The 27,096-nt window shown below is 51.8% G+C and overlaps 1 protein-coding gene across 3 annotated transcripts; it reads right to left on the minus strand.

Annotated features, from left to right (window-relative positions):
* Positions 1–2,826: 2,826 nt before the first annotated feature.
* Positions 2,827–26,585, minus strand: MGAT3 (beta-1,4-mannosyl-glycoprotein 4-beta-N-acetylglucosaminyltransferase). Of its 3 annotated transcripts, none has more exons than XM_056339482.1 (2): positions 26,330–26,585; positions 2,827–9,558 (listed from the first exon to the last, which is right to left on the minus strand). In XM_056339482.1, exon 2 carries the CDS (start codon positions 9,555–9,557, stop codon positions 8,049–8,051), a length of 1,509 nt encoding a protein of 502 aa, XP_056195457.1. In that variant the 5' UTR covers position 9,558; positions 26,330–26,585; the 3' UTR covers positions 2,827–8,048. The 3 variants fall into 3 exon arrangements, with proteins under 3 accessions (XP_056195457.1, XP_056195459.1, XP_056195458.1); XM_056339484.1 differs by lacking the exon at positions 26,330–26,585 and adding an exon at positions 20,791–25,969; XM_056339483.1 differs by lacking the exon at positions 26,330–26,585 and adding an exon at positions 19,957–20,418.
* Between the last annotated feature and the right edge of the window lie 511 nt (positions 26,586–27,096).

Genomic DNA, 27,096 nt, shown 5'->3' on the forward strand with positions numbered 1-27,096 from the left:
AGTCGTAAGGCACAGGAAACATAAGAGCAAAACAATGGAGTTTTATTTTGTATTTCATTTGGCAGGGTGAGGAGAGAGATGGCCTTGAAAAATGTGTATTCTTACATAGCTGTAATGTACTTCAACTGACAGTAATGACTATTTTCTCCTCTCATTTGCTTTTTTTAAAAAAAAAAAGCACACCCAGAAATGCTGGAAATGCCAGGATTGCCAAGTTTTCCTTAATTTCAAGTAAAGGTTTGTGTTTGGGGTTCTTGGAGATGCTTACAGTAATGTCCCAAACATTAGCTGAAGTGGGCTGATCCTCCACCCTTCTGCTGACGTGCTTGTCCCTGCTGCAGCTACAAAAGGCACAGCTTGCAGCAGCCTGGCCCCAAGCCAGGCTCCTCATCCAAGCATCCATGGGTTATATCCCTTATGTCAGCCTCTCACTCCAGTGACACGGAGCCCGTTCTCCGGATGGGACAGCTTTGGATGGCTCCTCTGAGGCTGTTATGCAGCAACAGAGCAAAGCCCTGCCAAGATCGCTCCCAGGTGAAGGTCTGACACAGCTGGGGTATAAGTGTGCCTGTAAGCCACAGAAACACATGCTGCTGCCAGGAGCAGGAATTTGCCTCCCTCCTACCACAGCTGCAGCCAAATCCTCTCTGTTGTGGTGCTCTGGAAAGCAGGGCAGCCAGCGCCTGCAGCTGGGGGCACGTGAGTGTGAAGCCATTTGCTGGTGACACTCTCCAGGGCTGGGGTGACTCTCTCCCTTGCGGCTCCGTGAGCTGCCACCCGGCCAGCTGAGACCTCACTGCTTCCCCAGCTGAGCCACTAAAGCAGTGAGATTTAAAGAAAAAAAAAAACCAACCAAACAACAAAATTGGACTAATAATTAAAAATTAACTATCCCTGCTAAACAGCATATTAAGCCATGCCCTTACACAGGGAACAAATGTATCTGAGCAACAAAAACAAACAGCCAGCAAGCCAAGCTGTTGGTATCCCCTTTCCAGCTTTATAAAAGGTGTTGTAGTTTTATATTGAATTCACTTTGTTTCCAAGCACCCTGGTGTTTGGAAACAGCATGTCCATCCCCCAATCAGCTAACCTGCTGCAGGCATCGATCAGGAATCAGCCGGAGTCAGCCCCTCTGCGAGACCCAGGGCCTGTCACAGCCCTGGTTCCCACTGAGCGATGTTGCACGATGCCCGTGATAAGCACTGGGCATCCCTGACATACAGTGAGAGCCTGGAGAAGCAGCTTATTTCCAGGTGATTCTACAGCCCCTCCATGGTGCATCTCCCCAAACAACACCTGTTGGTGTAATGACATTTTGCAAAACACACAGGATTTACTTGGCATTAGATGGCTTGCATGCTCCTGGTTCAATACGGCACTTAAGGCTCCCTATCCCACATTCAGGATGCACGCTGCACATACCAAGATCCCTTTTGATGTCTTGAAGGACCCTCTGAGAGACGGTATACAAGGTTCACGGTGGAGCCACGTGGCCCCTGCACTCAGCTGACTGTCAGCGCTGCTCCTGCAAATGAGGGTCTCCACCACAGCCTGGTTTGCTGAAGAGCCAACCCCTCACTCACAGAGGCACTTCAAGCTCCCACAGCAGAAGTTCGTGCTTGCCAAGGAAAAAGGTTCTGGTTTCTGTCAATGCTTTCTTTAAAAAACCCACAAGAAATGAAGAAATGCCATTTAAATTACTTCTTAAAGTAATACAAATGCCAGTAAAAGATTTTGTGTTGGAGGCAAGAAAAATAACATGGGAGAACCTTTGACCTAGTCAACTCTCATTTCTTAAACTCACTCGATTGCCATTGGCCTAAGCTTATATACTTATCTCCCCCTCTTGAAAAGCTGAAAGTTCAGGCATTCTGGCAATCATGTATTTTTAGATTATCACCTATTTGGGCACAAAAATACAGCAATCACTAAGAATGATAAAAATCCTTAACAGAGAATTTTAATTACTAGAGTGGCATGTTTATTCCAGGCCCTTTATTCCAGAGAGAGAAGCAGCAGAAAGGCATTAAGCATGCACAACACAAATCTCTAGTTTTACAGAGACTCTTCCACAAGAGGAGAATTGAAATCATTGGTCTGATGTGGAAGAGAGAAAGAAAAAGGAATGTGCTGGATCTAATGATTTTATGGAAACCAACCTGTGACGTTTACAGTCGCTATCTCTAAAAGGGACCAGGAATGGACCTGAAGTGCAAGACACTTAAAAAGGTAAAAAGTGAAACAGCTGTAGATGGCTTGTGAAAGGCCCTTGCCAAAGGCACTGCTGAGGCCAGATGCTTAGGATGATTCAGAGGAGGACCACGCTTTGATACCAAATAATGGGAACAGTCAAAATTACACTAGACAGGTTTTAAAATAAGCCAAAACAAGGAGGTCATGTTCTCTCATGCACCATGCTGAAAGTAGCCACCAGAGACATTTCTGCAGTGGGGAAGGTGTAATTTGGGGCTCCAGGGTTTTCCACAGCTTTATTTGAAAAAGTGGGTGCATCCAAGGGAGGGAAGGTGGTGACAAGGGACCATTTAAGGAGCAGTGATGCTGGTTCCTACATCTACCAGCTCTTCTGAGAACTACTCGGCTGGCAGCCATCATTACCTGCTTGTGTGCCTTCATGTGCTCATAGTCACCTAATCTGACCTGGGCCCACAAAATCAGGAATCATTCCCCAAACCACCCAAGGCTCCCCCTCCATCTCCCTTCCCAGGAACACAGTCTGCCAAGGTGGGAAGCAATTTCCCTCATCTGTTTTCCAGTGGCCCCTTTGCCCGGCGATCAGAAATAAAAGCTGCCACACACACCCCCTTGGTTTCCTTTCATACTTTGTAAATTTTTTTATTATTATCTCCTCCTTTTAAGCATCCCTTTAAGGGTGAAATGAAATCCAATCATTTACAGAGAAAATGATTTCAGAATGTACATTTGATTTATCCTTACAAAAAGTTCATTATTACTTGCTCTTTATAAATTACAGAGTGGAAAGGAGCTTTGCAGACACTCTTATTTTTCCTTTTTTAAATTTTTTTTATTTTATTTTATTTTTGGCAAGTCCACGCATTCTTTTGCCAAAGCAGGGTGTTCTGGGGCTGCCCCAGGGGCAACACCACCAATAGGTCCAGGTGGACCCCAGGCTCAGAAGTGCTGATGGACCACCTCCAGGATGATACTACATCATCATCCCATCCGTACAGGAAGGAAAAAACAGTGGTTTGAAATCTTAGTCTCAGATTACTTCAGATCCCTTCTTAATCTGTTATCTATAGTCCCCAAAGCTTTAAATGTCAGTGTATTGCATTAGAAACAGCTCTTCTTTCTTGGCGCTGGATCTGAGCCCCTCCTGCCACCCCCTTACCTCCAGCTCCCCCTCCCTTTCCATAATAACAGCAAGTTTGTCCAATGAAATCCGAAGGGAGGTTGGGGGAGGGGGGGGCACGGCACACAACGGTGGAGGGATTCAGGATCCATTCTCCCATTCACTTCCCTCCTTTCTCACCAAGGTTTGAGGTCAGTGAAGCCAGGATGAGCCATCCCTTCCCTCTTCATCACCAGTGTTCACTAATCGGACCAGGAGTGACCCCGGACACGTGTCTTCACAGTGCAGAGGCATAGCAGCCACGGAGATTGCTGGCAGGAGCTGGGAGACAGGGGCAGACCCAGCGGCTGTTCAACAGGGGAAAACACACTACTGTCCCACAAGGATACACCAAGGGGGGTGGAGGGGAACAAATACCCATTCTGCTCCAACTCTCCCTCCATCCTGACTCTTATGTTACCTGGAGGCCACAAGGTCCCCCTTTTCACCTGCCACAGAGACATGAAGAGCAGGCTGGCCTGAGCTGCGTGACAGCAAACACTTCAGCAGGACACAGGGAGAGAAAGCAACAGCAAGAGTGGACTTGAGCATGTCATCCTTCATTACCAACCACACAGGCACAAAACCACTTCATCTTTTCTGTCCAACACTTGGGTACAGCATTACCCCCAGTCCTCCGGAGGGGCTGAGATGGCTGACCTGCGCGGTTCCCTCTGCTTCAGCAAGTTCACCTGCTGCAGGTCACCAAAGCCCATGTCCTTCCCTTCACCTGCGGTCAAGGAAGACGACGCGTTCCCCAGTCCAAAGCCCTGCAGGGGCACACAATCCCATTTTTAGGTGGGAGGCACACAGAAAGTCAATAACAGGTATGGGCAGACAGAAAGCGAAGAGCAAGGCTTGGGAATGCCACACGCTGCCTCACCTACTATCCGGTCCTCCCTTGCACCAATTAATTAGAAGGTGGAAAGGTGCTGGGGCAGAAAAAACACAGAGCTTAAGAAGGCTGCAGGGAAAGTCTGGCAATGCTTTCTCTCTCTCCACTGGACAGCTTCGCTCCCACAGGCAGCGGGCACATGGCTTCGCTGCTCACGGCTGCAGCAACCAACAGACTTGGGCTCTGGTGGCCTGATCCCAGTTCCAGCCCAGGGGTTTTTAGCCCTATGCCTCCTCAAACCTCAGGACTTGATTCAGACAAGATAAAGGAGCCTCAACACTCACCTCAGAGTTCAGCACTAGGAAATGAGGATCTGATCCAAACCTGCCTCCTCCTCTGCCTCTTGCCACTCCACACCCCCACATGCTTTTGCGGTCCCTCCCATGGAGGTGGTCTGGGAGGGTGGCTGGCCACCGAGGCCCTGGCACAGCAGCACACGCAAGGCTGGACAGAGGGCAACCCACCACCTTGGGAAATCACTCTGCACAAGTCAGCTTGCTAGTCCTCGTCCCCTCCAGGAACAAGGAGGATGATTTTTAATGACAAGCACTCTAGCCCCTAAGGATAATAAACACAGGGTTAGCCAGACAAATTAGACAGAAGCATTGACTGGTTTGGCCTTAAATCAAAAAATGTTTAAACAATTCCTGAGAAACAAAAAAGAACGCATTTCATCTGTAAAGCCCCTTCCTCCCACCACAACAGAAGTCTGTTTTAAATTTAATTTTCTAAGAGTAAGGAAGTAAGTCCAGGAGAACAAGGCCAGAGTCCTGCAGAAAAGACCCAGCACTACTGTTCCAGCAAGACCTTCTGCTTCTGCCCAAGGGGGCAGAAGGGAGAGGCAATTCAGAGGGAGAGGTGGAGAATGATGGAACAAACAGTGGATGAGAGAGGAGCGAAGGTAACAGGCTGTACACTTCAGGAACAGGAGATCCAGATATTGCAGCTGTGGGCTCATCTGAAACTCCCAAGCCAAGGGCCATACCCAGCAGTGAAAACGTGACTTGCAGTGCACTAAAAATCCCCCAGGATGCCCATGCATGAGAAGGGCTGGTACCAGAGGAGAGGCTGCTCCCACTGTAGAAGATAACAAGGTGCAGCCCTAGCACACATGCACTTTAGCCCCTGCTTCACAGGGCTCTGCTGCTGCCAAAGCACCCATGCACGGACTGACTTGTCTTTCCTGTCTTCAGCAAGGCCTGGCACTGGCCTTGTGTTCTTGTCACAAAGATAAGGCAAAGCCAAAGGTCTGAGATTAGATCTTAGGCTCCCTCCAAGAGTAAAAATGAAAAACAGATTCTTCCTTCCATACTTTTCTGCTACTGAATCCCACGAGCTGACACACCTGCTCTCCTCCGGCTGCCCCTGGGGAAAGCATGTCCCCCTTGTGCTGCAGCCTCAGTGCTACCGCTCTCATCTTGCTCAAAGCAGACTCCTCCTCTCAGCTGGATCCCCATTTCTCTATAATCCCTGTACACCGAAGACCTCCATGCAGCGATCTGGCACAAGGACCCTGTGACTGCGACAAGACTCCGTCCTGCTGCATCAACAAACCTGCACTTAGAAGAGCCACAGATTCCCTTTGGGGGAAGAGCATTCTGCCTACCAGAGCTCCTCCTCCCTCCACTAGGTTCCCAAATGGGACTTTTCTACCTGTGGGGAAGACACAGCAGAAGCGAGAACGCCTTTTTTTTTTTTTTTTTTTTTTAAATCAAAGTCCTTCAGTTCTTCTAAGCAGGCATTATGGCTTAGGTGTGGAAGAAGCTAAGCTCAGTTTGATCAGAAAAAGAATGTTCATCTTTATTCTGTTCCAGTCTCAGTCTTATTAGGCAATCAAGTTATTGTCGATGTTTTTTACTTCTCTAGAGATGTGGATAGGAGGGCTAAAGAAAGATATACAGAGATGGGAATGAGGCACAAGGCTGGGAATAGGTTGGACAGCACAGGAATACGGACCCTGATGGAATGACTTAATGGCAATGGAAACCCTCCTGCTTCAACACAGCACTCCCAATGTCAGGGTCACTCTTCCTTATGCCATCATTTTCCTCCTCCTCCTCTGTATGATCTTCACTACTATGCTTGGAACATGAGCCAGTCTTTCCACTGCAAGGCTAACAGAGCAACTTCACCATGTTTTTCACCCTCTGCCCACTACAGCCCAGGCTCCGGGCACTCCATCAAGCCATCTGCTAAGGAAGGGCGGTATGGGTGGAGATGAGGATCTGCGTCCTCAATGAGCTGAACCAATAAGATGGGCCAGATCCTGACCACCCATCACTGGCAAACTCTGAGCAGACACTGGCCCAACCAGCTGCAACTAGTGCTGTAGATTCCCTCTCCTCTGCACAGTCCTGTCTGCACAGCCCAGGCTGCACATGCTCTCTGGATGGCACGATTGTCCCAAAACAGCCTCTTGGTCCCCAGGAAAGTCTGCCTATGCCCTCTTTCTCCATGAGCTCCCTCACACCCTAAGAGCAGACGGATCCTGTGCCTTTGACAGGCTTTGTGTTTCTCCATAACACCCACTGCTGACTCAGAGCTTTGCCCTTCTCCTTTCCCTTTTACCTTACAGCAAGATGAAATGGCCAGCACATGTAAGCAGCGACCCTGCAACAAACAGAGCCTGCAGTGTTGCAGAGGCAGCCACAGAAGCACGCAACAGTGCTATGCAGAGCCAGTGCTCTCCCTGGCCCTTTCCTATGAATTCCCCAAAAAGTCATCCATGCCAAGACAGAGACCACAACTTCTGGATACCACCATTTCCTGAAAGCACACACCCCCCTAAGCCCAACTATGTCCCCTTCCCCCCCCAATATACCAATACTGGTATCAAACGCCCACGTGCATACCAAAACCATGCATGTTAGCACTCATGCACATAGGAAACCATGCACTTGTAAACGTACACTCCCACCATCTGATTAAGTACCCTGCAGCTCACCCCAGCTCCAATAGAAGCATGTACTGCAGGGAAGATGCTTCAGCTTCTGTGGGCCAAGCCAATGCAGTGTTGTGGGGGCAGGGGTGAAAAAGGAGTTTAAAAAAAAAAATAAATCTGCTTTCTCCTCTGCTTCCCATCTGTCTGCTCCAGGATTGGTAGAGCATCAGGACAAGATACAGCCCAGGACAGACGCATTAAGCCTGTGGGACGAGGCTGCATGTTGGGGAGAACACCTTGGAAGCAAAGGATTTCCCTTCCCCAAAATACTCTGAATATAGAGGTATACAAAAAATAAACGCATACTGAGATGCTTTTGCACATTCACTCATCCAAAAAAATGCCTGTGACACACATCTGCACACGTGACCACTCGCATCAGTTTGTGCCTGCTGACTCACACGCTCACTGAATAGCCCAGACTCACATCTGTGCTTGCTCCAATCCACAAAGGATGGGAACAGCTGCCCTCTCTCCCCATGGGACCCTCCCAGCCTCCCCCGGAGGAAAATCCACCAGCTGGCTGCAGAGATTCTCTCCAGCCAGCCAAAGAGGTCCGGGAAATGCAAGACAGTCTTTATGCTACTGCCAGAGTAGGTCCCAAACATCTCTCCTCCTCCTGCCCAGGCCTCCCTTCCCGTTACCAAGAAATTCACATCCCCAGACATCACCCTGGATGAAGGGAAGAAGAGAAGGAAGGGAGGGAAGGCAGAGATCCTGGAGAAATGGTACACCCCACCCAGAACCAAAGAAAACAAAAAAGAAAAAGAACAGATGAAAACACCCGACTCCTTCCCTTTGTTGTGAAGTTCTGATTTCCCATGCGAGCCCCAGTGGCCTCACCCAGTGCTCTCTGCTTTTCGGTAAGGGTTCTCCAACAAGTAGCGGAACCGCTGGTAATTCTTGAGCAGGTACTTGGGAGCATACATCTGCTCCTTGGGGTCGGCAGGGGGATACTCCTGCGTAGTACCATCGAACCAGCCACCAGTCCGGATCAGCTCCCGGATATAGTTGAGGTCTCGTTTATCCTCATAGTCACCCCAGCGGGGGAAGTCCCCATTCTGGGCCGACACCAGTTTGAAGTAGATCCCCTCTGGGGTGAAACACCAGGAGCAGTGCCAGCCAGCAAAGTGGAGGGGGCTGCCCAGCGACCACTGCACCAGGATGTGTCCTGTGCTGTTCTCATACTGCCGAAAGCCAGGCATGGTGTAGTACTCACGCCGCCGCAGACGGATCCCGTCGGTAGCATAGACAGCCTGGAGCATCCCCATGGTGCAGCCTGAGACCACCTCCAAGGTGCCTGGCTGCTTCCAGAAGAAGCCATAGAGCGACTTGCGCATGTGAAAGGCAAAGGGCTCCGTCCAGCCATCGTAGAGCTTGAGGAAGAGCACACCATCACGGGCCGGGATCTCATCAGCATCATCAATGATGAAGACGTCATCTGGGCGCAGGTTGCGGAGGCGAGAGATGCCATCCCGGGTGAGAAAGGTGCGCAGGTAATCGTCAGCGATCCAGCCGTCCTGGCGGCCGCCGGGGGGGAAGTGGTCCAGGAAGACGTAGAGCACCTTGTGGCGGATGTAGTCGAAGGAGCCGTTGAGGAGCATCTCACGGAACTTGAGGGGTCGTGGCTCTCCATAGGCTGTGAAATTCGACTCACACACCACGAAGGCGTCCACCACGTCTCCCAGCTCGTGGAAGCGGACGTCCAATAGGTCAAACTCATGGTTGACGTTGATAGCATTGATGACCCGCCGGGGGATCTCCCGTGGCACAAGGCGGTCCTTGGTGGGCAGGTTGGAGTACTGGACCACAGTGGGGACCCCGCAGCTGGGGCCGTGCCAGCCCGGCAAGCACACGCACTCCACCCACTTGCGCCGCTTGGTCCCACTGGCACTCAGCGGCTTGCGAGCCGGCCGCCCCGAGGCTGCGCCATCCGCTCGCTCCTCCAGCCGCCCTCCCACAGGTGGCTTCTCCAACACCTTGGTGCCTGGTTTAAAGCAAATGCCACCGGCTTTGGTACGAACAAAATATTCTGTTGTGTCTTCTGGCAGCACAAACTCGACTTTGTGCAGCTCTTCACTGGCTCTGCTGGGGGGCAAGGGCTGGAGCAAGGGGGAGTGGGAGTACAGGGGTGTGCGGAGGAACTCTGCACCCCCTGGCTCAGGGCTGACCTGAGGTGTGACAGGGGCATTGTTCCAAAAGAAACTGGAGACAAGGTTGGGACTAAGTGAAGCCAGCTCCCGGGGGAAGGTGACATAGGAAAGGGCCTTGAGGAAGTGCAAGAAGGAGATGAGGCAGAGACCAGCCATGCAGAGAGTCAGAAAGAGCTTATGGCGTCTCATCTTCATCCTGTGGAAAAGCCATGAAAAGGAAAGTCACATTCAATAGTTACTGAGGTGCAAAAAGTTTACCACCGGTAGAAAGCCAGGCTGGGGGTGGCAGACAGCTGGTCCAAATTCAGCATGCAACTTCCAAGACTTGAGTCCAAGAACTACTCCCCCCACCCCCTGCCATCTGAACTGGGCGTTTTGTCTTGGGTGGGTTACACCAAGCTGAACCTCTTCTAGATCAGTCACAGTCTTATAAACTCACAAAGACAAGAAAGGCAATGGCAACAGGATAGAAAGATGGGAAATCCAGAACGATGATTAATGATCTAGTGAAGTCACCACACTTCATAGATTTGTCCCCATTTATTGATGGAAACAAAATTAACATAGGTCTCCCCAGGCCCTGCATCACCAGAGGGTTGAGGGCAGATGAAGAGAGAGCAGAGAGCAGGACAGACAAGGCAAGAGTAAGGGGTACACAGCTGAAACATGAATGGTGCAAGAGAGGCAGTTCTAAAGGACGAAGATCATTAGCCAGGCTGCCAGAGCCAGAACCTACGCTGCTCAGATCTTTTCAAGTGTTTGCTCAACAGGCACCCTAAACCCCACCTTTTTTCCTAGGAAAGGTTAGCCAAATTCACACAGGGAACAGGAGAAAAGAATAAAATTAAGATTATCTCACTTTCACTCTTCTCCCCTCCCTCTCACGTCCCCTGTATCTCCAAATGTTGCCCTTTGCTTTTTGTTTTCTGTGGACGAGATGCTGAGGTGTTTTGCACCTGGATCAGGTGGCTAAAATAAATGCTTGGCTGTCTCCGCTAGTAATACTGTGCCATCATGACAGATCTGTGTCAAGCCAGCGGCGCAGAGCCCTTCTCTCCAAGTGCAAAATATTGCCTTCATCCTCTCCCTACAGCATCTCCCCTCCTCCAGCTCAGGCATGGAGAAGTGATTGAAGACTACAAAGGACAGGGTGTGGGGGGAATGGGGGTGGAAAAAAGAAAGAAAAAACTAAGCTCAACCAATGCTTTGCCAAAGAAAAGCAGAAAAGGTGCTCACCTGCTGTTTAGGGAAAGGAAGGTTGGGGTGAAGGTGCATGGGGAAACAAGGTCACCCAAAAGCCCTTTACAACGCACAGGCAGTCCTCCCTGGAGCATGAAACCCCCTGTGCAGCAGCAGGTGAAGAGGCAGAGCCCCCCTTGGAGCCCCATGCATGCACCTGCACCGCTGTGCCCCCTGCACAGCACGCTCGCCCGTGGCAGCTCTCCGCACCCTGCCTCCTGCCAGGGCCAAAGTTCCTGAGACGCACCACAGATGCTGTGCCATCACTTATAAACTCTCCACCCAGCACGCAATGGTGCCAGCAACGCCTTTCCAGGAGGCAGCCCTCCCCCCTGGGAGGCACAGGGGAGCTGCCCCACGCCACCAGCCCCACACAGGGGCTGTCCCACTGCCCTGCACTGGGGCTCCCCGCAGCCGACACATCATGTGGGAGCAGGGGGATGAAGCACCCAGCCCACTCCCGCTGGTTCAGAGGGTATTAAGCAAAATACAGCGAAGCATGTTTACTGATTAACTTGGAGAGAATTTAATACTGAAGCGAAAAGCCATAAAGCATTCAGACAGATGGCAACTGCCCAAAGGAAAACATATTCAGCGCTCTACAGATGGCTCGGATACTGACTTTAGTAGAGGGGTTGTCTGCAGTTATACCTTACAGCTCAGCAACAAGCATTTTTGGACACTTTGCGGTCACCTTTTTAAGTGAGAACCACTGTCCACTGATGCCATCCCCCATGCTCGGGTGGCGCAGTGAGGAGTCCCATGTCAAGCTCTGAAGGGGAAGACTGCAAGTCTGAAGCTGGTAGAAAAGTTAAAGCAATGCCACGGGAGAAAAAAAATAAAAGAAAAAAACTCAAGAAAAATAAGAGATAGCTTGATCCTATTCATTAATGTGTATTACAGGGGTTTTTCAGGTACTATGACATGACATAGGCCAGCAGAGGGGCCAGGTCCTGGTTTTCTGTGCCCCCAGGATGCCATCTTGTCCCGTGGGCTGGGAAGGAGGAAATGGTGGCTGTCCTCAGGGGTCCACACCAGGGCAGGCCCTCACCTCCTCCACCCACCTGCCAGGGCTCCACAGCCCAACCTCATATGCCTGGTCATAGCCCAGCTGGTGAGCAACCATCTTTGTGGTGGCCTAGCCATGACGGGGCTGGATGTTCTGTTCAAAGCCATGAAGGACCATCTTCGGGCTCGCCATCAAGCTTTCTTTGTGGGGGCAAAACAAGGGGCTGAAGAAACCCCCCAAGAGCCCCCATTGTGTCCAGATTTTTTTTTTTGGGGGGGGGGGGGGGGGTGTGTGTCTTAAGGGTCCATTAATGTCTTGATAGAGCAGCGAGATCACTTGCAAGGTAGAGGACTCTAGTGCCTTTTCCTTGCATGTCACCAGTTTTTGCTCCTTCTTGAACTGTGGGGAAGAGAAGGGCACAAAAAAGCTGAAAACACTAAATTGGTAGCAACTGGCTGTCAGGAGAAAGCGTCCCTCACTGGTAAATGAGTACAGCTTTCTCCAGTCAGGTGTCCTGCCCTTTCTCCAAGGCATTACCTCCAGACATCAGGTTGCTCCCTCAAACACTGAAACCTGGGTGAGATGAATGCCTGGCCTGCTTCAATAAAGCAATCCCAGCGGTTGCCAGGTAATGCTGATTTCACTCCAGTTCCTACAGGACACACAAATGCAGGGCAGCCAGCTTTGGGCTGGCCCAGGACAGAGGGCAGCTGCTGAAGGAGTCACACAAGGCACATCATCATCTTCTTCCCAGATGGCTTTGATGTTCCACATGCTACAGTAAATTCGCAGACAAAGGTTGTAACTCTTGACATTCAAACCGCTTCACTTTCTGGGATGTGGTGTGCCATCTCAGCATAGCAGGACACATGGTTTTAGGAAGTACGGCATATTTTCCTCACTTGACATTTGCATACATCAGTATCTGTCAGGCTCAGCACACGGCACTGCAGCTCCTCACCCCCCGGGCAAGGCTCAGCCCGTGCACAGCTGCGCTGCCTCCCGCTGCTGCAGCCTGGCCTGGGCTTGCACAGCCCTGCCCTGCAGCTCTGCCCAAGCAAGCTGGCCCTGCAGTACCCTCTGCTGTTTTGCTGCTGACATGTCCCAGGAAGCAGCTTTTCACTGCTCGGTTGCCTTTGTTAGGGAGTGGGAACATGAGCACATTTCCCATCTCCTCCTAAAAGGAGGGAAGCAATGCAGCAGGCTGCGTCCTCCTCAAAACCTCTTCCCCCACAACCACCTCCATTCTCACATGCCAGGGATTCCCCTGCCAAGGACTGGAGAGCAGTCATGCAGTCTTGGGTGGGCCCAGATGCTAAAGACCATCAGTCACATAGCCCTTCCCACAACGTCTGATCAGCAATGCAGTGAAAGATATGTCTGCGCAGTAGCTAATTGGAGACAGAGGCCAGCAGGGAAGGAAGACTGTATTACCCACCTTCCCCATCCAGAACGTTTACATGTGGTGGAAATGAGAAAGGAGGTACCAGTCAGGGAGGCATCTCTGCTTGTCATAAAAGAGCCCAGCTACTCTGCCACAAAGCAGCCATCAATTACCAGAAACATAGAAAACAGCAAGAAGAGGTTTTTCCCTTCTGACAGTTTTGAGTGAGAAGGGGAAAAGAGTCAACTTGATCTCAGGGAGAGTGATCAAGTTGCTGTCAGGTTAAAAACAACAGCAAGAAAAGCTTTAATGTTCAAGTAGGAGAAAAAGCCAGGAGTATGGACGGTCAGCTCCATTAAGACAAAGCTCTTTAGGGAACATGCAGTTATAAACTGCTTCCAACATTCAGTCTTGGCAAGACAAGCTGAAAGCTTCTTTTTGTAAGGGATCCCTTTGATATCTCCTTGCTTGAAGTTATGTCTCAACCATGCAGGAGAAGGGCTTTCAGAGAAGGAGGAAAGCTGGAAGCGGTATGTATATGAGTTATCCCCAGTCTCCTGTTACTGTTTTACTTTGCCATTATATCAAGTGGCCAGTTGATTTATACCATCCTGAAATCACATCCTGATTTTTCAAGGAGCCAAAGATACACACCACTAAGAGCTGGCAGTTAACCAGTCCTAATGTTCTCTTCTGGAGGACACTGGCAAGAAGCCACTGGATGCCTGCTGCCCCACACTCCATCTCTTTAGGGCATGGGACTTAAGACTCCCTAGACCTCTCCCACAGTTACAGAAGAAAAGCTGCTGTGGGGGACAAGTCAGTGTAGCCGCTTGTGGTTTTACCCTTAATACAGTGATGCTCATCTCCTCTGCCTAAAGTTATCCCGTAACACCCATGCAGTAACATATTTGCCCATCACTCAGACACTTCAACACAAAGCAACAATTCAAATTGGAATCACTTTCACATGGCAGATTAAAATCCAGCATGACTTCCATCCCCCACTCCACACTGAGGGCCAAACTCACTTCTCTGCTCCAGCTAGAAGCAACGAACAGGCTCCACACTTCCGAAATACTAGCTCTACCTGTCATCCATAGGGAACAGGAATCACAACATGCATTGGGGTCACAGTACCTCAAAACACTAAAATCTCATGTTACTTATCCTGCAAACACCTACAGCAGTAAGGAGAAACTATAAAACCTACTATTTGTCTACAACGAAAACGTGACTAGCCCAGGGACAAAAGGATCACACTTTGCTTAAGGATAGGAAAAGGATATTATATTACAAAGCTGCACAGGAGAGAAGTGGGACGTACCAGAAGGTAGCTAGGGCTCAGCATCTCTGACATGAAGGATGCCACGGTGTTTTCAGGGAGTGCAAGCTAGAAGGTGGTCAGCAGGAAGTTCTGACAGTCACAGTACAAGGCAGTTTGAGTGCAAGCAGGTCCATATTGGCTTCCGTTCAAGTTTCAAGGACCAAATAAAACATTCTTCCACAACCTTCATCAAGAGCTGCTGCCCACTGCACTAATGCAATACAGCAATACCTCATGCTACGCATTTCCTTTGTAGCTTCAAGGCAACTGACCACAAAGTGCCACTGACTTGCTGCCAGCAGAACCAGCTGGAGCAAGCCATCCAGCACAGTTACTCTTCAAGTAAGGTCAGGCTAATGGAGAGTGAGGCTCTGCCCTAAGCATCTTCCCTCCCTTTCAACAGGGAGGCGAACAGAGATAAGGTGACCACTCAACAGCGTGCCACCATAGCATCCATTTGACTTCCAGAGCTGCCATCTACACACCATTCATGGGTGTCAACAACCCACGAAGAAAACTGGATGGAAGCGGGGGGGGGGGCGAGACAGCTAAAGGGTGAATCTACACAAGGCTAAGGTGAGGTTGGCCAGGGAGCAGTGAGAGGAGAGCACAGCTGAGAAACACAGGCATTGCCTTCCCCTTCCCAGTGGAGGCAGACACATGATGCACATGTCAACCACAAGCCTCCAGATCATGTGCGAGACCTTACCAGGCCTCAACTAACCAGTAATATCTGTGGTCAAAAAGAAAACAGGTGTCTTCTCCTATGCTTTATTGTAGGAAACCCAAATGCTCTGTGCCAGTAGCTACAATCTGCTGCATACAGAAACTAAGATGGATGCAATACAAAGCCTCCAGCTTTTTAAGTACTGTGGCTGCTCACTACTTCATCTCCTGGAAGCACAGTACCTTTGGACTCCACACTTTCCACAGGCTTTCACTGTTTCGACTCTTCTCTCAAGTGTCCTGTCCTGCTCTTTGGTGGACTAAGCCTTGGTTATTTTAGATGCCACATCTCCAGCCACAGCAAGATAGCTGCACACTCTGGGACAAAGCAGCTTTTGACCCTCTGTACATAACACAAGGGACCTGGAGATAAAGTGGTCCTTGTTGACAGGATTTTGGCTCAAGACTGATCTTCCAGAAGTCAGCAGAATAGACCAGCATCTGAACACCTTCAGAGTCCATTATAAAACCTTCCACTTGAACAGATTGTTCCTACTGTAACAACCATAATACTAATAGCAGCATAATTACATAATTCTCCAGCCCCCAGTTTAAAAGAAGAACTTCTCAGAGAAGACTCTACTGAAGCCCAATAACGGCCTAAAAGACACCAGTTTAATTTTATCCAAGAAGTACTTGAACATCACAAGGGTACAGTACTGCATGATAAAGAAAACTTCAAGCTAGATTTCCAACTCCACTGGAATCTATCAAATAGTCTTTTTTGTATCCTTCAGCTGTACTGGGCTCCCTCATAACTAATCGCCTCCCAGATAAAGCCAGTCTCACCATAAGAATTCCCATGGTTCCAGAGATGCCTCAGCATACTCTGATCTGTCAGACATTCTCAGAAGCCACAGTTTTCATTCCTTAGCACCACTAATCTAAGTGCTCTTTCCACTGAAGGACGAGCGGCTCTTCTATCTTCTCTCCTTCGTTTACACCTGATATCCTGGAAGAACTCTTCCTCAGCCCTGCCTACTGCCTCCTCAAAACAGCTGGTTCCATGAAGACTGCTGTGATGGCCCTGGAGATTGCGTCACCACTTGGCTCCAAGCTCGGGGCTTTCAGGACATCAGAGGGTGAGCTGAGGCACTGCTCACTGCACTCTGCAGTACACACATGCACACCAAGGATGCAAGGACGTTCTCCCAGCCAGATACAGTACTGCAGCTGCTCACTGCTTCAACAGTGCAACTATTACAGCAGGGCAAAATTGAGTTGCCTAGTTCTATCACTTCTTGACTTTGGTTATCTTACAGGGAAAGAATGTTCCATCATGAGACGAGGAAGGAAAGGAAAAAGGGACAAAGCCACACAAAGAAGCAACTTACGCCCTCAGACAGGCCATGGGGTAATCAAAGCAGCATGCAAGAACTCCCATCTAGCCTCAGTATCTTACAGAGAGGGACAGGGAAAAAACATTTTGTTTGATGATAAAAGAAAATCATGCTTTCAGAGACCTCCAGTGAGGCATGTGGTAACACAGGCTGTTGTTTCATAGGTTCTCCTCCCTCCCTCACCACCTTCACAGCTCACCACCCCCCAGTTGTACGAATTCAAGTTGTCAATTGTATGAAAGTCTGCTTTGGAAAGCTAAATCAGCAGCAGATCTAACTGGGTTAAAAATAAACTTTTAAGAAAACGCCTAGGCATGAGAACAAGCAGCTGACCAGCAGAAACTTTCTAAACTATTTCACCAGCTCACTTCTCACCCAAACTGTGGTATCATGTAGATACAACCTCAGTCACTCAAAGTTACAGGGCTTTTTAAAGCACTGTTCATCTAACCAAGTCTCCAACAAGGCCCCCAATTCAATGGCCATGAGCCCACTAACTCCTCCCAGCAGCATCAGGGACGGAGAAAATCTCAAGACGGGATCTGGAAGAAGCAGCAGCAGGTAACTGCCTTCAAAGCAGATCCTGGCAGGCAGTCCATGTATGCCAAGAAAGTGGAGTACAAATCACAAATCCTCAGAACAGCACCAAGACAAGCAGTCAAGATTACTGGTTACCCTCATAGCTGAGGGTCCATGGGTGAAGACCACATGACAGACACGTGCCAGACTATGAACATAAGCCCTGTGCAAAGGAAAGCAGGAAAGTTCCTGGGAACTAACAGCCCAAGCAACAGGGAGATGCAGGCTGAAGAGCCCAGAGGAAGGTGAGGTGGGTGCCCTGTGGGCTCAGAGCGAGGCAGTTGGAGGAAGGAGGCAAGAAGCACTTGATGCCATGGTGATGGGTACTGTGCACAGACCCACGCAGGCAGGCAGAAACCACGCTGCCTCCAGCTATTTTTGAAGCGGGTGGCAGTTGTTTGTGCATCCCGGGGATAAAAGCTCTCCAAGACGGATCAAGGGGGGGGGAGTGATTAAACCCCAGGAAGACAATAAATAAAGAGAGGCCATGGAACAGCAGCAAGATCCTAGCGGCCACGGAGAAGAGCTGGCCCTCCATCCCCGCCCTCCTTCCTCCCCCATCCATCACCAACCACTTGGGGTTTGGCAGTGTGCTCACTTTCCCACAGTAGCCGATCTATTACTGTTTGGAAGAGCAGTTCCCAGCCTCTTCCTTCCCCTCCTCCCCTCCTTTCAGGCCACAGGGGTCCCTCTTGGCAGCCCCCGGATCCCCCTCTTCCCTGAATTTCTGGTGACCAGCCAATCCCATGCAAAGAGCATTAACCCCTCTTCACCAGGAACAGCTGGAGAAACCTGACTCCATCCTGAGACATTTCTCTAGGGTGTCTCTCCCTCCTTCTCTCCTCCCCATCCCCGACCCCCTGCTCCTTATTCTGTCACCTCTTTCCCCTTTCCTTTTATTTCTCAAAAACTAACTCCAGCCCTGGGAGTGTCACATCTTGCTGAGACTGTTACACGAGCCCATGGGAATTTTTCTTGGACCAAGAACAGACCCTTATTTATTTGTCTCTTCTGCCTTTGTTCTTCATTTCCTCTTTCAAGACTTAGGCAAGACCTCGACACAGTGCCGTCTGGATCCCCTGCTGCCACTTCACTTTGTTATTATTTTCAGAAAGAAAGTGCTGATGGGCAGAGAGCTCTTCAGTGCCCTGCCCCAAGGCAGAAGTAAATCAGCCCGTACTCCCACCTCTGGGGTGGACAAAGGGCATGGGCTCAGGGGCTCTGCAAAGCACCTCCGGCTTGCAGAGACAACCCCCTGCTTATGTTATCCTTCTGATTGCAGCATCACAGCCCCTCGGATTAAATCCACACAAATCAAATCTTCAGCAACAGCTCTATGCCGGTAACAGGCATATGGTACAACGAAAAGGGGCAGTTTCCCAGAATGAAATCAAAAGCCTCCTAATGCACTTAACTCAGGGTCACATAAATCTCTCTTCTGCCTCCCACAGACGGCTGGATCTTGTTTACAGGCATTGCAGCAGGCCTGGGTCTCAACAATATGTTTACTTCTTCTGCACAAACATACCCTTTCACTAAGCAAAGCAGTACCCTGATCTCCAGATTAAACCAAGGGGAGAGAAATGGGAGCAGGTCTATAGGCAAAGAGGGAGAAATTAGTGAAACCAAATGCTGCCCTGGACATCACAGAGGTCTTGGGACCATTTGTCTTCACATTCTTGCCTTAGATTGCCTTATTCCTTGAGAAAGATGAGGAAGAACTTTGCATTTAGCCAGTTGCCAACATCCCTGACAAGAGCTAAAACCATTCAATGAAAGAATGAGTTTTGTTTCAGGCTGAAGAACCCAAGAACCAGGCCAGGGCCAGGTGGGACAGCATTACTTGTCCAGGGGACATCTGGAAATTGTCCAGCCAGCTCTTCCCCAAACGCAAAAGCCACAAACTGACACTGTGCAGATAAAAACAGGGAAGCTGAGCATTTCTGTCTACTGTACTGTTAAGTAGAGCAGTTTACTGCCACAATCACTTGATTACAGGCCAAGTTCCTTTCTCTCTCCACCCTCAGCCCTTTCCCTTCCCTTCCAGGTCTTTAATAACACAAACATTTATATTGAACTCTGTTTCTGAGAAGTCAGCTGCCACAGCCAGGTCAAAAAGGAAGGAGAAGAGGAAGACAAAAACTGTGTAAGCACACCACGAAAATTGGTGGTGAACAAGAAGAATGTGCAGGGCAGGGAGCTATCGTCATGTTGAAGTCACCAAGACAAGACAGGCAGGAGTGGGACAGCCCATCTGCATGGTACAGCAACCTGCCATAGTGAGGCAGAGGGGCATAGTGTATTAAGCTCATAGGTAGCTGGTGGGGGTGCTCAGCCCACCCAGCTCATCTTCATGATGCTCTTCTGCTGCAAGAGCCAGTAAAAAGCTGCCCCGGTCTCCCTCTGCCCTCAACTGGTTGCTCTTCAGGGTTTAATTACTGAGAAACGATGGGAATTTCAGCTGCACAGTTTGCTGCTCAACCACCTGATCTTTCAAGTCTTCAGGTTCTTATGATTTCTTGTAAAGTCCAATGGACCATATCATGCTAAAGCTAAAAAATACTTTGGCAGGACAAGATGGGCCTTTGAAAGAAAAAATGCTCTCAAGCATCTGAATATTTTAAAAAACAGTCCCAATGATCCCTGCTTCAGACCCACAGTACAGCACTGTAACCGAGTCAGGCACCATATCCAAGCACCCGATTCCCTGTCTCCAGCTTGACATCATCTCTTTACTGCAAAGACAAGGGTCCAAACACAGGAACCTCTCACAGTCCCAAGCCACAGAGATGCTCCACAGTACCACACACCTGAGTGATGTAGAAACCCAAACTGGATTTTCAGGGCAGTTCAGCTGCAGAGGCATACGTGAATACATACAGGCAGAAAGGAAACCTACAGCACTTCCTCATCACTAAGTGATAGACTCTGGATGCCTGACAAACTCCCCTTCCCTTCCCTCCCCCCCCCCCTCCCACCCCAGCACTCACGGGAAGCAAGAAGACTCTGTTCCAGAGCACAACTGCACTATAAATAATTCAAGAGACTGCTAAATTATGCAAAAGCAATCCCATCATCCCTCTGGCCAAGCTGAATGCAGGTGTGGTCAACCCTTGCTCCAGAAGTTGCTGCTAGATAGGGATTTTGAGGCCACAGAGGCTCTGCGCCAACAGAACATATCTGAGAGCACAGCAGCCACTTGCTAAGTCAGGCCTGCACCAAGCAACAGCATGACAGGAGGTATCTGAGGACACGGGGCTGATAGGGGAACAGCAATTCCTTTAACCCACCTGTTCCCCAGAGACCTCACACAGCCCCAGGAGACCAAGCAGCAAGATCGTGTCCCCTTCAAGCAGGGCTGCTCGGTACATTGGCCGCGGGGAGCTGGGGAGAGCCGCAGCCGGGCAGCACCTGCACAGCCAGGCGCGGAGGCGAGGATTACTGGGGCAGGTGGGAAGGAGAAAACACTCCAGAGGCAGGAAAGGAGGAACACTTTTACACTAGCACAAATATCGTACAGGGAAGGCCGAACTGAACGCAGAGAGAATTGGAGTCTGCTTTTCGCTCCTTTGCCTTTGGGAGATACTGCCTCCCTGAGCATCGGGGCCACCGAGGTTTCCCTCAGCAACGGGGTCACTCAACAACAGCGTGCAGCTCACGCTGATCACCTCAGGGCACCGTTCTCCTGATTTACCCTGCCCTTTACTCTGCTTCTGAGCCAGCCCTCGCACCACCAGCTCCACAAACACAGCACCTCCTCGCACACAGGGAGCACCCCCTGCTCTCAGCCTCTGCACAGGCAAACGCGTCTCCCCAAGCCCTACCTTCCCCAGCTCCCGCCGCCTCTGCCATCGGTCCGCGCCCAACATGCTCAGTCTGCGCAGGCCTCCGTCCTCCTCCTTCTCCCCTGCTGCCCAGCCAGAGGAAGCAGGAATTGAAAGTGCTGCCATAGCCCTCTCTTCAGCCTCAGCAAAACCAGCTTAAAATCTCAGGGCTCTAGTTTACCTTCCCCTTCTTTCTTAAAGGGCTCAGCATCCAGGAGGGAGACTTCCTTTCATGCCTCTTTGCCATATTGCCTCTCTTGCTTTTTGTTCAGTTCCAGTATCTGCATGCCAAAACAGGGGATCCTAACTCAGATAAAGTCAGCGTAGCAGATACCTGCGTTTAGATCGCAGGTTTCACAGCTGCTGAAGCCGTTATGCAGCGGGTCTAATTTGCATTAGTCTTTCGGTATGCTTCAAATCTGCTTGCTGCAGCTTTGGTATCATGCAAGACACAGTCAGCAATATCCCAAGATAAAATTTACCCCAAAGCCTTAAACAGATGACAGTTTGATTCTCCTTGCTAACCCTGGCCCAGCCTGTAAGGATTTACACACCAAGGGGAAAACAGCACTCCAAGGGAAAGGCAGCAGGGAGCCGGGATTATAGATTAGGCGGCAGATCAAGAACAAGGCGATATCTGCAGTGAAAAGGGCAACAGGATCCAAGCGGTGACTAGAAAGTTATCGATAACCCCTGGCACAGCACCCACACCCGGCTGTTCTCTGGGTTTTCCAAGACAGCCGGCGGTGAAGGAAGAATGGAAGTGCTGTGCTTCAGTTGCTGCTCTCCTGCGGAGCCTCTGTGTGCACCAACAGGCACATCGCCGCCTTGCTCCACACCTCAGTTTCCCTGGGTGGGAAATGGGAGAGAGACTTTTCTACTCCAGGTAAGGGGGTGGGCTGGCCTAATTAAAAGCAGCTTTATGGGTTGCTTCAAGGCCCTTGGAGAGAAACCTTGTCATAAAATGCAAAGACTCAGATGATCCTCAGAAAGAGGAGCTGCCCCCACTGCCTCTCTCCCCCTGGACAGCCATACCCACCTCTCCTGCTGCTTGCAGCTTTTGCATTACATGCTGAAAAAGACTGCTGGCAGAGCTCAGTTTGGTCACACCCCACAGCCATGGCCGATTTTTTTTGGGGGTGGGGGGAGAACCCTATTTAGACACAGGCCTCGCCACTCACCTAGCTGGGGAAACAGGGAACATTAACCGATCTCATCAAGCTGCCTATCCAACCTGGTAGGGGTGTTATTTCATTATGAAAGGCCAAGGCCCCCACAGCAAGCAGCTCGGGTAACTTTTGCTATCCTAAAGCAGGGAATAATCACTTCCTAGATCATGGCTCAAGAACAAGCCCTGACTTTTTGTAAGGCAGCCAGTTCCCTTCATGCTGCTGCTTCCCTCAGCCTACCCGATGAAAGCAAGCTCAGAGTGCAGTGCTGCACTCCCTTTCACCCATCAGCTCCACTGGGCAAGTTTCTGAGCACAGAAGTACACCTGCCCTGTCCCAGGTGTTCAGGGGTTTGAAGAGCAGGAGGTACCTGTTGTGCTTCAGGAGGAGCCTGAAGGAAGTAAAGGGTTTGCACAGCAGGGAGCGCAAAGAATTCTGAAAAGGAAAGTAAAGAAACCATCTTTCTGCCTTCCTGAGAGCTGCAACCAGAGTCCATTTCACAGGGAGAAACATGGAATGCTCTTGTGCACCCTACATGGCTGCTCCAGCAAAAGGCATCTCCTCCCACCTCCTTCAGAAGGGGGAACTCAGCAGCAATGTGGCTGCAACTACGCCCTGGTCCCTAGGACAAGCTGCTGGTCCTGGCACCCCACACAGCATCGCTACTATGGCACAGTCCAGTCCCAACCACACACTCTCCTAACTCTTACCAAAACACCCCAAACCTGACCTGGAGCTGCCCACGATACCAAGCTTTCCCCCTTCACGCAGCTCTGCCAATGCTCCTCAAGGCCAGCCTGCAGCACTGACCTGACAGCACACTCCATGTGTGCACTGCAGATGTCATCACCCTTCCAAGAACATCCAGGGTGGGGAACAGTGGGCATTCCTCAAACATACCCCTATGTCCCCTTGTATTGCACTGCCCCATGTGCCCACCTTCCCCAAATTTCAGATCCCACTGTAACGCTTTGTTGCAATACCACAAGATGCCATCCTGTTGTCAGGGCAAATGCAATGCAGCCTGACCTTTTGTTGCAGAACTGATGGGTGATAGGGAAATGCAGGTAGGGACAACTAGCCACTCTCTTCTACAGTCAGGGCTGGTAACATGAACCAGCCGTTTGAGGCACCTTACACTGACCTAAAGATGTGAAGATCTTGTGCCAGTCAGTACCCCTCCGCCTCCCTCTCTGCCAGAGTTATCGTCAGCTGTACCAGCCTTCGTTAGCACCACCTCCTCCAGCTACATCCCACTGATTGGGTCACAGATTCTAACAATGTACAAAGGGCTCATTTTAGAGCAACTAACTCCACCTAAAACCTAATCAGCCTTTAGGAATGAATGCTGGCCCAGCTTGCCCCATCTATCCATCATCAAATTCCCCCACTTCCTTCCTCCACCTTTATGATCCAATGCAGGGACCAGGGGGAAGACATCAATTTGTGATAGCTGGTGCACCTTAAAGTTGCTATTCTCAAGATAGGAGGAAGCTCAGACACAGCAAGCCAAAAACTCTGCTCTGAACCCTGTCATGAGACAGCGTTTATCTGTGCTTGCTGACAGGTCAAAGCAAGGGAGGGGCACAGGCAGAAACTTCTCTGTCCCAAGGTGTCCTTCACACACTGAGCACGCACAATAACATCTAAGCGCACTGTTCTGACAACTGCTGTACCCACAGCTGTTTATGCACACCACCTTTATTGCGGGCAGAAACTCTAGAAAAGTACATGCGTTCCACGGTAAGCACACCCAGCAGGACCTGTGTGCATTGCTATGTGTACCCAGCAACCACCCACCTATGTTTGTCACACAAGCATCCCTTAAAAGACATGCAATAAGCACGTGACACCAATCTGGCAGGCCACAAAGTCACACCATACTTAACCAGTCGTGCGTGGGAGAAGGAGGAGAAAGGTAAACACAAGGCATATGAGAAACGCACAAGCACACAAACTTCATAGGTACGCTCCCCAGGCAAACACACCAAGTGTATCTGTGCTTGCTGTCGTGCACCTGGCCTAGGTTAAGCAGGCTCTGTGAGCACAGAGCACCCCAGCAACACTCCAGACCAGCTATCCCTGCCTTGTGTTGGGCACAAGTACTCTAGGTAAGTGTTTACAGCTAGGAGCACCCCCTGAAGCTAACATCCATGCAAATACACACACTATTTCCCATCTCCTCTTCTTGACCTCCTTGCTAAGGCAACCCCTGCGGGCCACGCAGGCAACTCTTCCCCATCTTATCAGCATTTGCAGGGAGGGAGGCAGGTAGCAGCTCAGCCCCTGAACCCAGTTTGGAAACGGTCCCCCACATTCTGGGCACCTCTGATGGACGTAAGCCTCAACAGCACCTAGGACCAAAGGTGTGCCGGCATGAAAGGCAGCAGCTGGGCCACCACATTAGGAACAGAGCAAGAAAACTCACCTGCACCTAGCCTGAGTCCTTTCCTTCTCCCAAGGATCTAATTGCCAGATCCAGGGCATTAATAAACAAGCTACGGAGGTGCAACAGAGTCCTCCCAGGGAGGGAATGTTATACCTTGCAGTGGATTTCTTACCACTACTGCAAAATCACCCAAGGGTATACAGAAGCTATAAATCTCTGAGGGACTTTTATGACATGCAGTGGCAGAGTTGAAGCTTCACTCCTCTTCTGCAGATCTCAATGGCTTTCATTCAAAGCTTGCTTTATAACACTACAGGGAGCCTGGAGGCTCCCCAGGAATAGCTCAAAAGACCGCTCTTCCACCCAGCTCGGAGGACATGTTCCCAGCACTACTACTGAGGCTGAAAAACCAGCGCAGGTGCTATAGCTGTTTTTACTGGGGGCTTTAGAAACTGGAGATGTGCTGGGGAGCCCACAGTTCTCCCTCCCCTCTGAGATGCCTCTCTGCTGTCTGAGGCTCAAGCAATGGCAGGTCCTGCTTGATTTCAGCTCTTCTCAGAGGAGCTGGCAGCAACCAGGCTTCAGCAACAAGGGCTTGCAAGTGTTCCCTAAATCACAGGCTCCAGCTCAACTGTAACACCCTTTCTGCACTTGGGATCTACCGAGCACGAGAGCCACCCTTCGGGGAGGGGTCCTGAAAAGTTCCTGCAGACTCACACATTGCAGGGGGTGGGGAGACGAGGGCAGGAGTTAGGTGGGAGTTTGAAACTGTTCGCACAGGGCTGGGGGATCCCAGTGACTCAAGTCATACTTGTTAGCAATGGTGCCACTGCATGTTTTCACGGGCTTGAACTTCCCACTCAAGGGGAGGGATTTGGAGTTAACTGGAGGGCCATTCTCTGGGAGGGGAGGCGCTCGGCACCCACGCTGTGTGCTGGAGACAGGGCAGGCTCTCTCCTGACCCAAGCTGCGCCTTAGGGTGGAAGGAGGCGTGCGAGACCCCAGCTTCAGCTCTGGGAAACAGGCAGGGCTCCGGGAACTGCAGCCTGCAGAAATACCCAGAGGAAAACCACAGGCTGAGGCACCAAGGGGAGCCTCTCTCCATCCCGCTCTGCACTCCCTCCCTTGCTGAGCTGTCTCAGGAAGCCTAGAGCTGCAGCAGATGCCATGTTCCCCATCACCCTTGTCATGCTCACCCAGGGAGCTAAACTCCAACAAGGACAGAGCTCCGCCAGCCTGTGCCACTCCAGCAGGACATACATCTATTTCCAGCCCAGCAGCGACCTGACAGCCCTGCATGAGCAGGGAGAACTTGGCTGCCCACGTCCCTTTGCAGCCAGCCCCCAACGGGGGGATTACAGCAACCTGACATGGAGACAGAGCAGGGGGAGAGGGGACGTTTGATGATCATACGGATCTATTTGTATGTATGTTTTCCCTCCCACGCGCACACTCCTGTTACTCCTTCTCGCTTGCTGCAGGCTTGGCACGCATCCCCAGCCCGTGCCCTCCTCGCCTGCCGAGCACGGGCAGCAGATGGGCCTCCGCTGCAGTGCCCCGGCCGGAGGGTGCCTCCATCCCCGGCGAGCCCGCACCCGGCAAGGGGCTTGGCAGCATCGCCTCCCTCCTCCCCACCGCCGATGCTCCCCCTAGCAGGGGATGCCGGGATTATTGGGGGGGGGGGAAGGAAGGGGGGAGACTAAGAAAAAAATAACACTAATATAAATAAATAAGGAGCGGGAAGGTGGGGGCTCGGCGGGGGAAGCCTCTTTGACAGTGCCCGCAGGGAATGACGCCGCACCCCCGGGGCCGACGCACAACTTGCAGGTGGCGGCAGCGGCGGGTGGGGGACGGACGGGGAAGGGGAGGGGGGTCCCGCCGCCGCTGCCCGCAGCGCCCGCAGCCCCGGGGCAGCTCCACCGGGGAGGGGGTGCGCGCCGCCCCCCGCCGGCCCAGCCCCGCCGCCCGCCCGCTCACTCACCCCCGGCCGGCGCAGCGTCGGTGCCCGCCGGGCCCCCGGCGGGGCGAGGCTGCCGCTCGCCCCCGGCCCGCCCGCCGCCCCCCGGCATGGCTCGGCGCCGGCCGCGGCGAAGCGAGGCGAGGCGAGCCCGCAGCCCCCCGCCGCCTTCCTCCTTCTCCGCCGCGGAGCGGAGCGGCCCGGCACCTCCTCCCGGCCGCGGGAAAGGATGCGCTGCGCCGCGATGCCGCGCCGAGCCCCGCCGGCAGCGGCGGGCAGGGCTGCAGCAGCCCCTTTTGTGCCGCCCTCCCCGCCTGTCTCCTCCCCCGGCGCGCCCGCCCGCCCCCCGGGCCGCCGCCGCCGCGGGCCGCCGCCGCCGCCCCCCCCCGGGGCCCGGCCCGGCCGCCCCCCGCCTCCTCGCACAAAGGAGCGCCTTGTGGGGGGGCGGCGGCCCGCGGCAGAGCCGAGGGTGCTGCACGGAGCGGGCTGCGGTAGCGAGCGCCGGGCCAGGCGGTGCCCCCCGAGGATGCTGCGGGGTCGAGGCGGAGCCGCGGTGCCGCCCCGCAGCCCCACGGCAGAGCCGGCCCCTCCGGCGCGGCAGCATCCCTCCCCGTGCCCCGGGGCGAGGCAGGGGGGAGGCAGGAGCGCTCGCTGTTCGGCGGGAGGGAGGCGAGGCGAGGCGGGGATGTGCGGGCTGCCGTGCCCAGCGACATCCAGGAAGTTTTGCTGCGGTGCCAGAAATAGAACCTGTGTCTGCTGACTCTCGATCCTGCGCCCCAACCGCAAAAGCT

The sequence above is a fragment of the Falco biarmicus genome, chromosome 5 (assembly GCF_023638135.1).
Source record: "Falco biarmicus isolate bFalBia1 chromosome 5, bFalBia1.pri, whole genome shotgun sequence".
NCBI classification, from domain to species: Eukaryota; Metazoa; Chordata; class Aves; order Falconiformes; family Falconidae; genus Falco; species Falco biarmicus.

Coding starts and splice junctions, on each gene's coding strand:
- MGAT3 (XM_056339482.1), bottom strand. CDS start 9,557: ATGAAGATGAGACGCCATAAGCTCTTTCTGACTCTCTGCATGGCTGGT.